At 40.7% G+C, this 15,877-nt stretch overlaps 1 protein-coding gene across 1 annotated transcript; it reads left to right on the top strand.

Moving 5' to 3' along the window:
* Positions 1 to 313: 313 nt before the first annotated feature.
* Positions 314 to 5,388, top strand: tor2a (torsin family 2, member A). The gene is made up of 5 exons (XM_086315393.1): positions 314 to 508; positions 955 to 1,220; positions 1,765 to 1,940; positions 2,203 to 2,330; positions 3,449 to 5,388. Exons 1-5 carry the CDS (start codon positions 388 to 390, stop codon positions 3,691 to 3,693), a joined length of 936 nt encoding a protein of 311 aa, XP_086171519.1. The 5' UTR covers positions 314 to 387; the 3' UTR covers positions 3,694 to 5,388.
* The last annotated feature ends 10,489 nt before the right edge of the window (positions 5,389 to 15,877 follow it).

Raw genomic sequence — 15,877 nt, 5'->3', positions numbered from 1 at the left:
TTTGTGACTTGTTAGCAACAACTCTGTTAAACGTGCTGTCACAACTTTCTTTCAAACAAACAAACAAACAAACAAACAAACAAACAAACAAACAAATCCTGATACCAGACCGTTTCGCCCTCTTATTCCCCATTCCAGTTAAAGTAATCTGTCAGGAAGATTTCTAGTAAAGTTTGCCAAAGTCTTACGTTTTTCTGGACTGTGATCCTCCAACGTGTCCCACAATTCACGGCCCGTGCTGGATGCTCTCTGGGAATTGTAGTCCAGTTTGTCACTGAGCTACGTCTTTCTGGGCGCCTTCCGGGGAGGAAAAAACTACAAAATCAGCCGGTAGCGATAAGGAGAAGCTCCAAACTGAGCTTTTCTGTCTACAAGCAGGCAGCCAAAATGTTGGCGACACTGTTTGTGCTGTTTTTGTTCTTTTGTAACCCAGTCTGCTGCGTTTTCCAGAAACTTTACTGCACCATATCGGACAGCTGCGACTGTGACTTTAAGCCGAATATTAGAGGTGAGACGTACTTGTGGATGCTAACCTACGGAGGCTGCTTCGTGTTAGCAAGCTAGCTTGTTTATGAAACTGTATTTTATTGTTGCTGTATTATACTACATATGTTTCCTATAAAAATTATATCCGCTAACTGTTTTTTGTTTTTTTAGTGTACAGTGTTCCCGAGGAGGCAATTAAGGCTTTCATTGTAGCTTATTGCTGATTTTCTAACTGGTATGCTAGCTGGCTGAATAAAAGAAATTTCTTACAATATCTGTAATTAAATTAGCTAGTTGTCTACTTTGCAGGTTTTTCATGACAACAGCCACGAGAAGTAGATTTTTCTTGCTCTGTTTTGTTCCTGAAGCTTATTCCTATAACCCTTTATTGTGGTTATTACAGGGCACCCCACCCCTGTAGTATTGCACCAACAAAGATTGTGACTGTTCTTTTTTTCTGATCGCCAGACTTGGAGTGGGACCTCTACAAGAATGTCTATGGACAGCATCTGGCTCAGGACATTGTGTCAGAGGAGGTGGGGAGGTTCCTTCATAATAAAAGCCCCAGTCAGCCACTGGTGCTGTCTTTCCACGGCTCCTCTGGGACGGGAAAGACGCTGGTCAGCTCTATGCTGGGAAATCATCTGTACGGCTCAGCCATGAGCAGCCCGTATGTCCACCAGTTTGTCCCCACGCTGCACTTCCCCTTGCCCCACCGAGTCAAGCAGTACAGGGTATGTTGAGAAATACAAATGGTTATATCTAAAATCTGAAGTAATGTACTAGTCGTTTTATTGTGTGTTCAATATAAAATGTTTGTTGACCATAACAAAGGGAAGTTTGAATGCTGTCATTCCTAATGTGCAAACAGGACACTGCTTTCTTCTTAGGAACATACATTTAGAACTTACAAGAGAGTCCTGTGATTTTGCTCCCAATTTCAGGGAAGATGGGCTGGTCAAAACAAAAATGATCACACAAGTAGACACAAAAAAGATACTTGACTCATATGATCATTTTTGTTTTATGTTCAGCAGACTCTGTCTATAGAATTAACTAAGTGGGAACTAGTTACTAATCATTTAATTATATACTAAAAGTTCACAAGCGAGTGCCGCCTTTCAGACAACAGTATTTGCAGTTATACATGTTACACAGCCTATAATTAAGTAATAAAAGCAGAACAGCAGCAGACGTAATTAAAAGCATTGTTAGTTGCAGTCATAGGTGATGTGTTGGGAGCTTGTGAAATTAAATATCCATCCTTTGGTTTTGTAGGAGGAGCTGAAGGACTGGGTGCAGGGAAACCTGACGGAGTGCGCTCGCTCAGTTTTCATTTTTGATGAGATGGAGAAGATGCCTCCAGGCCTCATTGATGTCCTGGAGCCCTTTTTGGGTCCGTCTCATGTTGTATTTCGCACCAACTACCGCAAGGCGATATACCTCTTTATCAGGTACTTAACACTCCCCTAATCCAGTGAGGCATGTCCAGTGTTTAGCTTCCTAAAGCACCAAGAAGGATCTATATGACACTAATTCTGCGGATATGAACTCTCTCCAAAAGAAGTTCTTGTATTCTCTTTGTCAAAATAACTTAAAGCTTTCATGAACGGTTAATGCTCAAAACTTTATTTCTCTCCCAGTGATGCTTAAAGAAGAAACTTTTTTTTTTATTACAAAGGGACAGGCAGCTTATTTTGTGTTTCTTGTGTGCAGCACTGCAGGAGAGGAGGTGATAAACAAAGTGGCTCTGGAGAACCGTCAGGCTGGACGAGAGAGAGAGGAGATCAAATTGGACAACCTGCAGGAGGCCATCGCACAGGCAGTTTACAACAATAACACAAGTAAGACTCATTTTACATGTTTAAGTACTCCACACTCTTAGGGTAAGGTGGTTTCATCCCAAACCGCTTCAGAGTTTGATTAAAGTTCAGTACGGTATTTTCTGTGTATAGGATAGAATAAAACAGAATAGAATGGCCCTTGTCATTGTACATGTACAACGAAATTGTGGGAGTTCTCAGCTGATCAACTGAGAACTGAATAAAATATAAATAATAGTAAATATAGTAGAAATAACAAAAAGGAGAAATATAGACAAAAACAAGAGGAAGGCAAATATTAGAGAACAAGTTGCAAAGTGCTTGAAGTAGAAAAAGTAAAAGTAACAATAACCATGATAAAATATTAATGTTTTCTATTTACAGAGCACATAAAATGCTTTACAGATCAATACTTGCGTTCAATAACATTTAAAGGGAGAAATAAATTAAAAAAGAAGTAACTGCAATCAAATGAAATGGGTCATAAACGCTTGGCCAGTAGGCTGTAGCCTCAGCACCAGATAACAGTCACATGAGAGCCTGGACAAAGACTCAGATTGTTGAGTAAAGGTCTCATAGTTCAGATATGTAGCACAGAGAGAAGCCATGAAGGACCTTGAAATAGATCCTAAAATCAATTCTAAGTCATACTGTGAGCCATTATCAGGAGGTTTAGGGAAAGGTGTGATGTGATGACTCCGGCTTCTGTACAACCTGGATTTTCAGTTGAAGCAGGTGAAGATGTATGTTGAAAGTGTGAGAAGGTTAAGACATTTTAAATGCTGGTGTCAGGAGGTAAAATAGTTTTTTTCATGTCAGTGTTCTCACCTTGGTTTGTTCAAACACAGTGTTTTTTTTGTTTTTTTTTTACTGTATGTTCACTAGAAGAGGAAGAAGGCAGTGATACTGATGCTTTGGTGCTCTTCCAGAGCTAAAACTGGTCTTCTGACTTTGATTCATTTAAGTTAATCATGAATATAAAATTAAAGCCCATAATAGAAGCAGCATCATTGCTCTGCAGCAGTGCATCATAATGAACACAGAAATTAAGCAGCCTCTTTGAGCTAATTTTCCAGTACATTGCTGATGAAAGCTTTCATTACTTCAGTAACTGAAGTGAGTTTTTACCCCCCATTCAGGCGGCCTCTTCAAGTCCAACATCATTCAGCAGAAGCTCATCACCCGCTTTGTTCCCTTCCTGCCCCTGAGCCGATACCACGTTGAGCGCTGCGTGCACTCACAGCTCTGCCAGCGGGGCAGCTGCAGCCGCAATGACGTGGTGGAGGCAGTAGGGGGCGACATGAACTACACTCCAGCTAAGGGAAAGTACTTCTCCAACACTGGCTGTAAGACTGTCCCTGCCAAAATCAACTTTTTCCTGTGAGCTGAGGGGAACTGGGTTTAACTTTTAGGACTGAAAGGGAAAATCTGAGAAAGATGCTCACATGCAGGTCAGAGCAGCATCTGGAGGCTAGGATGCCCTGGGAGCATGAAATCAAGGGGAGTGAAACTCCTGACTGTCCGGATTTGCAATCAGTGATTGTATATTGCAATCTCCATGAAGGTATAGTTGGCATTTTCTGACTTTTTCAGGAGTCATGCCACACTCTACCTCAAACCCAGCTCTACCTTTTAATTTTTATATATTTTTGTTGGTATGTTGTGGTTTCAGGTTTCAAAGGCTTCAACTGGAAGTCATTAATTGATGTTTTCTTGTTTTTAGGCTCATTATTTATCCAGTCTTAATTTATTCTTTGTCAACACTGCCATCCCTCCATGGTCACACTGATGAGGAATTGTCACAGGTGTCCAGAGCGGACTAAACAGCTGGAGGTTCTTTGCTGAGTGAGCGAAGACCTTTTTTTGTTTGTTTTGTCTTCATTTCATTTTTCTAATATTTTTCCCAAAAGGGATCACACAAGATTGTTTTTATTTTGGGTAACATTTGTCAGCAATGGGATTTTTGCTAAGTGTTGACTTTCGACGATCATTATCCAAGTTTTTCACCCGGATGAAGCGACATATTTGGCTTGTGGCAAAGAGAGCTTGACATGAAAGTACACGTCATCAGTCGGCTTATTAGAAAGTAGAATATATTTTAGGACTGAAAGAGGTCACAGGATAAAGGAGCTCCTTTGCCAGATCATTTTAAAACAAATGAAAGAAGAAGAGATGAGTTTTACTTTGGGGAAAAAAAACCCAACTTGTGTGCTGCAGCCCTGCAGGCTCGGTGCCATATTTTGGGAGCATGTGACCACTTCTGCCATCAGGTGGCAGTAAAGACTTTGTTTTAGACAAGTGTAACGGAGGTGAAGCTGAGTTCACCAAGAGCTCAGTGCATTTTAATTCACTTACTCCCATGTGAGTGAGTTCTGTAGTGCTTTTATTTTGTTTCATTGCTTTAAACTGTACTGTAAAGGCAGCAGGTAGGGATGTTTTTAAAACACTGAAAGTGCACTTTATGGAGTATTAAAAAGACCTGGTGTTCTTTGTCAATTATGAAATATTTCCAAAAGTTTGGATTGTTTACACCAAATTACTAATTATAAAGTATTAATTTTTTCTTGTAATAAATTGCGTGTTAAATGCAGTGAAGAACAAGGGTAACGGAGTTCACAGGATGAAGATGAAATTCTTATCGTATCAGGGTGAAGGTTGACACACACAGAGGCTCGTGAAACTCAAGACAGCCGCAGGGATCATCGTTCATTAGCTTTGCTTTCAGTACAGAAAAGTCTAATAGTCAAATCAAACGCCAGTTTTTTTTGATTGATTTTTACTTTTTCCACTCAGCTTTGCTGTGTTGCTATGGAGAAGGCAGACTCCAGGCTAAAACTCAGTCATGTTTTGTATGAAAATTTTTATGCCATCCATAATCGGCGACAGTTAGACTCCTCACACTACCACGGTTAATACAATCTCCACAACAAAACACTTTGGTTTTTGTCCTTGTTGTTTCTTCTGAGTTACACAAGTTTCAGGTCCAGCTTCTGAACATTCGTGACTGAAGCGTTTGAGGTATTGTGCACCTTTTACTGCTACAATGTAAAGCAAAAATAAAATGTAATGGCACAAGAAAGGTGTTCTGTGCCTTTTGTCCAGTATTTATTTATTAAAACAGGGAGATTTCTCTGTTTTCTTGCATTTTAATAGAAAATATTCTTTTTACTTCTGAGAATATCAACAAATATTTCTGGGACAACTTCACCAATTCCAAGGTGCATGGAAAAGATCAAACATCTGATGGCATGAAGACTCAGTTGATCCTGGTGAAGGCCATAAGCTGAAACGCGTTTGATCACCTAATAAAGTTGTTCCTATTACTTCTGTGAATATGACATGTAACTACAGCTTTATTTGTTTATTTATTTTTGATTCAGTTTTTTAACAATCACCACTCTGATTTCAAAGAAAGATAGTAAAGGGTCCAATTACTTTTTAACCCTTTGGGTGCTTTATGTTGAATCAGGCAACTGGTCACTGCAGAGGTCACTGCAGGACTCCAGGCCTCAAGGGCCGGTGTCCTGCAGGTTTTAGATCTCACCCTGGGTCAACACACCTGAATCCAATAATTACTTCGTTACCAGGCCTCTGGAAAACTTCAAGACATGTTGAGGAGGTAATTTAGCCATTTAAATCAGCTGTTTTGGATCAAGGCCCTGCAGGACACCGGCCCTTGAGGCCTGGCATTCCCCATTCTTTTGCTAAATTAATCTCCAGTTTCTTTTTTTTTTTTCGCTTAACCAACTCGAAGTTACCTTCATTCTTCTGTTTATCATTTATTGTGATTTATTTGCCACACTGGAAACCCGAGTGCTCGGAGCGACTGAATCGAGAAGTTGTTTAACGTAAATAAATTCGGAGTTCTGTGTTTCTCAATCTGAGATAATTATTCCTCCAATCATAATGACACTCATACTGAAAATGCTTAGTAAGACCCCACAATCACAAAAAACTAAGACATTTGCTGCCGCATTCATTGAAAAACTTTGAGGAGCAAGACCCCAAAAGGTTGATTTTGTTCATCCGGCCGTAGCATTGTCAGTGGGAGAAAACGCTACATCCAAGTGACTTCTTCAGTCTCAGCTGACTGCAGGAACAGAAACAACCTTTTGGGATTTACTTACCTGGATGATTGAGCATGCATCAAGACTTTGGGGGTCAAGACTGTGCATGAAAAAGCTGCTGTTAAATTTACTACACTGACGATGCTTTTTAAAGATAAGTCACTGTTTTGTACGGTAATTACATATGCATAGTCTAACAGTTGAAATATCAAGAGACTGAAAGACATCTGTAAAACCTGCAGTGAAGTCAGTGTTCTTCACATAAAGTGGTTAACGACTGTTATTTGCTGTAACTCAACAAGTAGATAATGGTCATGTAATACAACAACATGTTGTTCATTTAAAACTCATCCTTTCTCAACATTATCCAGCACTGAAAACTTTACAAAAGCCTGTTTTTCTGGTATTTTATTACAAATTGCTTCAAAAAGGGTGAAGCATGATTTTTTTTTTTTTTTTTTTTTTTTTATCCACCTGTCCTTGATTGTGAATGACTGGAGCTGCTGTGTATCAGCTCTCTGTACGAGATGCGATGCTGATTAGATCTCTGAGAAAGACGTAGCTCTGATATCTCGTTGAGCAGGAAATTAATAGTTTCTCCATCGGAAATGAACAGGTGTCAGAGGTCTTCAGGAGGCTGTGTTTGTTCACTCTTTTCAGTCCGTGAAGCTACATTCTCACTTGTGTGGACATTTCTCTTAACTTACTTGACATTAGATCCAACTCATTTACGCATGACACCTCATTTTTACACTGAGTTGGCACAGTGGGGTGGTACTTAGCACCATCCTCTCACAGCAGGAAGGTCCTGGGTTTGAATCCTTTCTGTGTGGGTTCTCTCTGGTAAAGACACAGTTGGGGTTAAATTACATGGTGATCATTACGCATCCAGCTGCATTCTTTAATTGCCAACAGGGGGCGATACACGTGTTTGCAAAAACATCTTCAAGTCCCACAGAAGTCTAAGGGGAAACAGGTCTTGGACTGAAAAAACTTTGATGATGGTTTTTGGGCTAAATCACTCATTTTATCTCACATGGTTATGATTTTCAAGTTTCAGAAAGGAGAATTGTCCTGGGTATGCTCGTTAATTAACAATTTGAGATTGACAAGTCATTAGCCAGTAGATCTGTCCCTTGCTGTCACATCTGATTTCAACACAACAGCGGCTCAAATGCACGAAGCCTCGAAACTGGAGTTCATTAACCAATAGGTGACAGCACTGGTGAGTGGTTCTTCATCACTACCATTGACCATTTTGTAAATTAAAATTTAGCGATCAAATTCTGGACGTTTCACTGGAGAAACAAAAGGGAAGGCTGGTGCAAGATGTGAAATTTGTGAAAAAGTTCTTGCATTGATTTCGATATAAATATTGGCAATACTTCACAGTCCCTAGACTAGATGTTCCTGTTCATGTTGAGGCTGAGATTCTCATCCACCTAACCTAGACAATTATACCTGATAAACATCATCACATCAGCTGATATTAATATTTAGGTAAAAGCACCACCCCATCAGATTTCTTATCTACCCTCTATTGGGACACTGAGTAGCATGTAAATAAAAAAAAAAAAGAATGCAATAATTTGCAAATCTCATAGATGCACATTTTAATCACAAAAAAAAATTAGAAAATATATATTTCAAAAGAGCTAGTTTTGAGTTTGATGGCAGCAAGATGTCTCAAAAAAGTTGAGACAGGGACAGCAAAATGCTGTAAAACGTTGGTGTTACTTAAAGAAAACCGCTGGAGGAATATCGTGTATTTAACTGGTAACAGGTTAGGATAGATGGAGATTAGTAACATGATTGGGAATGATACGAGCAGTATAAAGTATAAAATATCTCATCACCTACAGTACATGATATCAAATGAGTCAGAGATTGTGTAATGGATAAAGGTTTGGAAACTAAATTGGATGCCTGTGATCTTATGGCCTGCAGGGCAACACTGGATTAAAAAACAGGCATGATTAATTCATAGAAATCATTGCATGGGCTCAGGAACACTTCCACCAATCAGTGTCTGAACAGCTCATGGAGCCATCCACAAATGCAGAGCAAAGCTCCATTATATATGGAAGAAGTCATATCTGTACAGATCTCATTCTCTGGCCCAAAGCTTGTTTATTATCAACTGAGGCAAAGTGGAAAACATGGATGCACCATCCTCCAGACTAAAGAGGAGAGTGGCCTTCTGGCTTGTTAAAAGCACTCATACTATCATTAACAGTATGGTTTCAAAGTATTCAGTGTTCTTACTTTAAAGTTTTGATATGTTTTCTATATTGTGAATAAAATAACTGTTTATGAGATTTGTAACAATTGTATTTGTTTTTCTTTACATTTTACACTGTCTGGCCACTTTTTTTGGAATTGGCTTTTTCTAAATCCTACCACACAGTCACCTAAACATGAGATTTAAAAATGAACCCTGGAGTCAAAACTCTGGGGTGAAAGTTATTTTTAAAAATTTACATCTTCATATGTTCATTTCAATTCAGTTTTATTGTGTAGCGCCCATTTTGCATGTGTGGACATGTGTTGCATTTTCTCTCTGCTGCCTTAGGTACCGCGTCTTACAGCTAAACGCATTCAGTAATTAGATAAGGGAGCACGAGAAAGAAGAGCACTCCAGTGCCAGAATACCTTTGTTGGTAGTGTGTGTGAGCAGCACTGTGCTTTGGGTTAACTTCTTGAGTTTCTCTTTGTGCGACAGACTTCTAGGTTTTGTTTGTCTTTATTTTAGGTAAACCTAACAGATGTAAACGGAAACTACCTTTATCCCCACACTGCACTTTCACACATTCACGCCGTGGTATGTGTCAACACGACGTGTAGTTACGTTTCCTGGGAGGGAGGTGCACGTCAGGTTTCGACGTAGAGTTAAAATGGGGTCCCGTCATGATGTAAGTAACGATGATCTGACACAGAAGTATAATTTACCTGTTTAAACAACACCTGGCAACTGTAGGGAGGAAGAACTCCCTTTAAACACGAAGAGGCAGAACTAGGCTCAGGGAGGGGCAGCTATCTAAAGTGACTGGTTAGAGTGTGAGCAGAAACTACACAAAATAAGGAATTGTGCCACATAAATTCATGGGAAAACTGGAGGAGAGGTGCATTACTGGAAGTTTCTGATTTTTACCAGTATTCCCAGATGAAAGAAGGCAGACTTATTTGAATTAAAGAACATAAATTAATCACAAATCATCAAAAATATTCATCACAGAAGAACTGTAGGTCATGTTGGTGTCATCCAAAGTAAGAATCATGGTGCACGGTGCTTCTGAGATTTGAGAACATGGTCGTTTCTCAAACATAATGAAGCAGTTTGGTTGTAGATTCATGTTAGGAGATGAGGTTGGCGTGAGACAAAATTTGGTTTAAATATTGTTTCTTCATTTTGTCAGATTTTACTCTCTTGAGCAACGAGATGTGCTTGAAGTATGCACCCCAAGAAACGTCAAGTTAAACAACATTAGAGTCAAGTTTGTCATTTAAATGTCAAATTTTGAGCCAAGGCCAATGAAAACTTTTCAGATGCTGCCAGATTTACTACAGATTACTGTAGCTTGTTTTCTCAGCCAACTTGGTTTCTTTGGAGATGCCCAACTGCCATTTTTCTCACCTGCTGGAGGTGACCGACCAAACAGGAAACCAGCCAAAACCTCCAAACTTCAGTTTCCTCTCTGCTTGATGAAATTTTGGAAACATCTCCTCATCCTTTCAAAAGGCACCAGGCTGCCTCCTATATATGCCACATCTCACCACGACCCTGCTGTGATGACTTCATCAACCCCCACCCTCTGCTCTCCGCCCTCCACCCCACCCACCAATAGCACCACCACACAGGCTGTGTGAGGAAGAGGAGGGGTTCAAAGGTCAGCTTAGAGGCCTCTTCACCCCAGCTGCTGTTGCTGTGTGCTGCCATCTATGCAGTTCAGGACAATGAGAGACGCAGGGAAAGAAAAAGCCAGGATGACCGTAACACACACACACACACACACACACACACACACACACACACACACACACACCGCGACCTTTGAGCTTTTTTTTCACACGCTCCCAGTAGAACAGCTGGACAAGCCTTTATTTTTTCCTAGGTAAGAGTAGTGTAGTTGTATTAATTTATTCTTCTGCAATTTAATGTTGTGCTCCACCCCCAACCTCCTATTCACCACATTTACTTCCTCCTCTCTGCTCCTCCATCAAAATCTGTGTAAAAAGTAACTTTCACCTCACACTTTACCTCCTCACCCCTCGCCAACCCTCCCTTCTTCCTTCCTTCCACCAGAGCTGGGTGGTGACGGTGGCGGGGGCAACAATGGGACGCTGCTCCTTCCTCCCCCCTCCCTTTGCACCTCCACATCTGTGAGTGCCCCTCTGTCTTCTCATTCTTCTCCCTAACCGCTCCATTATTAAGCCTCTTTCACTTGTAAATGTGGCCAGCGATACTTCTGATGGGTCTTTTATGCACGCGGCCGGGGTCAGGAGAAAGGTAGGGGCCACAGTGGAGGGAGGGGGGTGGGTCATGGTTGAGGGTGGCGAGATGGTGGAGGGGCAGTGGATTCAGGAGTCTTGTGCTGTTTTGTTTTTTTTCCTCCCTTTGCAGGCCGGAGTGTGAGGGGACAATTGTGACAAAGAGTTAAATCCTTTTTTGTGTGTGCAGTCATTTGGGACGGTTGGGACGGGCCTGCATTCCTGCAGCCGGCTGTCCCCCCAGTAGGATGGAGAGGAATGGGACGGCATGTAGGAATGAGGTGTAGGAATGACCAGAGTGAGAGCTCACTCAAAAGTTGCACATGATATTTCAATAAATTTGTGTGTGTAGAATAGCATACCATCATATGCAAAAGTTCATAGATTTTAAAAGGAAATATAATTGTGACCACGCTGGCTTCTATCAACCTTTAAATGTAATGGGGAAAATAAATATGGAATAACCGTCATTTTAGTAATCTACTGCCTGAAGTTTGACTTCCAAACATATCTGATCCTGTACAGTGTACAATACTGCAGCTTCAGCAGTGTCAGGCTTTTATGATTTATATTTCGACAGCAGCAGCACTCGGTGAAGACACCAAGTGTTTGACATCTAACCGAAACCATAAAGTTCAAACACATGATGTAATAATCAAGAAAGAAAGAAGCCTGCCAAAGCAAGTCCGACCCCACGGACTCCCATTTTAAAAAACCCAGCTTTACCAGAGAAGTAAACATGTTTACTGTAGCCAGTATCCCCCAGTATTATAGCTGGTATACAAAGCAGGTTACAGGAGAAGAGATGTAGATATTTTGATTAACAGGTGTGTTTGAAACACAGGTAGCTCCAGCTGCAAAATGTCTGCAAAGTACACTCTCAGCTAACTGAGTAAATGGTCTGTACTTGTATAGCGCTTTACTAGTCTCAAAGGACCCCAAAGCACTTTACACATCCAGTCATCCACTCATTCACACACTGGTGATGGCAGCTACATTGTAGCCACAGCCACCCTGGGGCGCACTGACAGAGGTGAAGCTGCCGGACACTGGCGCCACCGGGCCCTCTGACCACCACCAGTAGGCAATGGGTGAAGTGTTTTGCCCAAGGACACAACGACCGAGACTGTCCAAGCCACAATCGAGTAACTGAAATGGACTGCTACATATTCTGCTAAAGTCTCTTAAAGGAATTTTACTGCAACTATGTGACCAATAATCTGGGTTGTTGTGAGATTAATTGTATTCACAACCATTCAAGAAGTCTGCGTTGCCGTCAGTGTAATTTTAGTTGTTGTTTTTTTCAAGTCAAGTCAAGTCAAATTGCTTTGTCGTCATTCCAACCATGTGCAATGGTACAGTACACAGCAAAACAAGACAACGATCCTCCAAGACCATGGTGCTACATGTGACATAGGCAATCAACACAGGGCTACATAAAGTGCAAGTGTGCAAAAATTACAAAAAAACCAAAACCAAGACAGTGCAACCCCAGACAGAACAGAATGATACAACAACGACACAGGTTACGCATGTTACTCATCACTAATTAGGAAGTATCTGTGTCTTTGCTGCATTCATGACATTTGTTGATGAAGAACCGAACTTGGTAGCATTAGCTGACAGCTAAGCACTACAATGGTCTCAATATAATCACTTTTGACGTGCTAGAGTCATAGACAGTGGTTAATAGGTACCGTAAATAAATAGCATTGGTAGTTACCAAGATAATGTTTCTGTAAGCGTCACTTTACCATTATGTGCAAGCTCTATAATCAAAATAATATTTTAATGCTAAAATACAATTGCTGTCATTATCAATGAATTTTAAAATGTGCTGTTTTACAAAGAAGCTGTAAAAAATGGCAAAGAGCTTATTTTGTTGTTAAATTACTTTTGTTTACTTGCATTCCTGAACAGAATATTTTCATTTTAATGGTGGAATGCTATATTTAATTAATTACCGACTTAGCCAAATTTAAGCTGCCACTAACTTGATTTTTGTTTGTTATTTGCCAAATAAATAAGTTTTAAACAAGTTGACAGATGTCTGAAATACGGTCGAATACATTTTTTAAGCACTGCAGCTTCTGGATCAGAAAACCTGCCACCAGATGTTGTGGTGCTGACAGCTGTGGTTTAGTGAAAAAGCCTGCAGAAGCTTTCCTTCTTCAAGTTAATATGCTTTTGCCAACTAAATATTTGTCAAATTGCTGCCTGGATCAGACTCACTAGCAATTTTTCTTCTTCTCTTCCAGGAAAAGTCACATTCTTGTGTCTTTCTGAAGTCACGGTGAGATGCTAGAAACAAAGTCTCAGAATTTAACATTTAACAAAGTGTCTCCAACCCCAGAAAAACCCAAAAACTAGACAAGAACAGCAACCTGTGCAGAACAATTTACAACCACAGCTGTCATTCTAATATAATTATTTACAGCTTGCAAGGTGCTGCAGTCCTCTTTACAATAGGAACGGTGATCCAACCCAGCTTCTCCAGTTCATCTCAATGGACAGCAAACACAGGGCTGGTTGGTGGGGTGTATACACACACTAGACAATATGGTGGGGACACGAAAGGAGAATGGAATGTACCATTCAGTAACCTGTAACAAAGCTTACAGCAGACTAGACTATTATTTCGAGTCCAACATTTTGATTATACTTGATATATCTGGTGACATTTTTGCCAGCCTTGGCAGATGTAAAATGCTACTTTATTAAACAGATATGGTTCCTTTACACAGAAGGTGCTCTTTGATGGCAGATCATGACACGCCATATTAAAATACTTGTGTCAGTACCTCCTAAATTTTCACGCCACTAGATAACTCTTTTAATATATTCAAGTTTGGGTTTCTGCTTAGGTTTGACCATATTTGTTATGTTTGACGTTTTGATTTTAAGTGAGATTTTTTTTTTTTTATTCCTGATTTTTTTCTTCTTTAGTATTCTTGGATGGTTAACTTTAGTTTTATTACAGTGTTTAGTTCCCTCAGTGTTTCCCTTTTCATTTGTCCTTTCTCGCTTTCTGTGTTTATGCATTTGTCCTTCTGTGTTCCCTTCATCGTGTTTTCGTGTTTGATGGGAGTATTCTTGTCTCCATGTTTAGGAACAGGTGTTTTAGGTTGTGACCTTTTTTACTTTGGTAGATTGGTTGATAGATTGTTGTCTTGATTACTTTCATCTGTTTGTTTGTTTCTAGTCCCTGGTTACTCCTCGGTGTATAAATAGTCCTTCCTTCCTCTTTGTCTGAGCCTGTGCATTTTGGATTTGTTCTCATTTAGTTGCTTTTCCTGTTTGTTTTTGGTCTGCATTGGGTCAACCTTTGATTTCAACCTGACAAAAAAGAACTTTAGGTTAGGTTTAGGAATAAGATTATGTTTTTGGGATGAAACAGTTAGATTAAGTAATAATTCAGAAGGAAATAACACAATGTTTGAGATCAAAGCATGTTTTTGAGTGCCTAAATCTAATGAGCATGGGGAAAAAAACGAAACAAAGTATTCCAACCAGCTGGTCGACCAACCAGCAATTTATGTAGCTGCCATCACTCTGATCTCTCAGTGCATAGTAAATGACAGTTGCTGTTAATCTTACTGTCTGCCCACAGCTACTGTCCCCACACTTAGAAACACTGAGGCATCGGAGTGAGTAAGAACAGAGCACAGATGTCGACGGATTTTTCCTGACGTGTCTCCCAGTCCACGTTTTCTCCAGAGTGACACTGACACTAGTTCAGCCTTATTGTTTCTCTAAATAGAAGACTCATTTCTTCATCTGTGTTCGCCTAATAACGTTTACCTTTAGGCTTCTGATTAGCTAACATTTTGATACTTTTGGGGTTATATCATTACTTGTTGCTTTAGCATCTTGATATAGATTTATGGATTTAAGGGTTTTTTTGTAAAAATGAAAGAGTAAAATCTCTATTTTCAGAAATACCGTGTACGTGTGGATATAGCTTAAACTGGACCGTTACTTCTCAGTGGCCTGTTTGACTGCAGCCACTGCATCAAGGCACCCAAAGGACATAATGTGCGACAAGGTAATACCCCTGTACCATGTGATAGAGCTGCCTTATTTTACATCCCAAGATGAGCATTAACCTTGAAATGGTGCCTCACAGAGCTTTTAGCTAAGACGTCCTGTTCCATGTGTCAGTCACTGTTAAAAGCAGCAGGTGAGTTTAAAAAACCCAATGAAAAAGCCAATTTGTCTGCAATTGGCTTTTTCAGAGGTTCCAACGTTGAATTTTGGCGTTCCCTTTTTTTGGCATTCCCTATTAACCGGCACGCTACCTGCTCAGACCTGATTGGCTAATAGAAGGAGACTAAAGAGAAGCCAGAAAGCTTCCAGATTGGTGTTTTGGAAAAAAGCTTTAAGTTGTTTGTTTCTGTGTTGTGCGCGTATTTTATGTGATAAGTGTAATTTTCCTTTTGTGAAATTATTGTTGTTTAGGTTGCCTCTGAGTGGCCTCCATGGTGTCATAGCCTGATCGGTGCTCTGTGGGATTATCTGTTATTTTAGCTTCTGTCCTGACCTCTGCCACACACACACACATGGACACACAGTAGAGGGTGGTCTCAGTGGCAATCGAGTCTCCAGGACAACAGGTTAACAAAGGGGACGCAGTGGGGGGAATGTGAGGCGAGGACGTCTCCGAGTGGGCTGGGGGTGAAGGTTGATTCCTGGAGAGGGCTGATGGGAGATGAGTTGTTAGTCGGGGGGGGGGGGGGTGATCAGGTTGACCTTGGCCTCAATGTGATGGTCAGATGGGGTGCGAAGGCCACCGGCCGTGTGGGAGGAGGCAGAGGATGAAGAGCAGGGAAGGATAAAGGGTGTGACGCCTCTCGCTCTCTTCAAACCTGCAGTGATTAATGACAAAACACACACGCTCACACACACACACAGAGCACCCCAGCTGACCCCTGTGAGCCTGATGCTCAAACAGCCAGCCCCGGGTCTTTGGCGTGGTCACTTTCCCAACACTTCTGATTGATGAGCGATTTCTTT

This window comes from Aulonocara sp. 'chitande type north' Nkhata Bay, linkage group LG12 (genome assembly GCF_057382095.1).
Source record: "Aulonocara sp. 'chitande type north' Nkhata Bay isolate Kocher_YH1m ecotype deep benthic linkage group LG12, A_spYH_male_GT1.1, whole genome shotgun sequence".
Classification (NCBI taxonomy): domain Eukaryota; kingdom Metazoa; phylum Chordata; class Actinopteri; order Cichliformes; family Cichlidae; genus Aulonocara; species Aulonocara sp. 'chitande type north' Nkhata Bay.
Note: the sequence above shows the minus strand (reverse complement) of the source record. Positions and strands in the feature narration are given on the sequence as shown.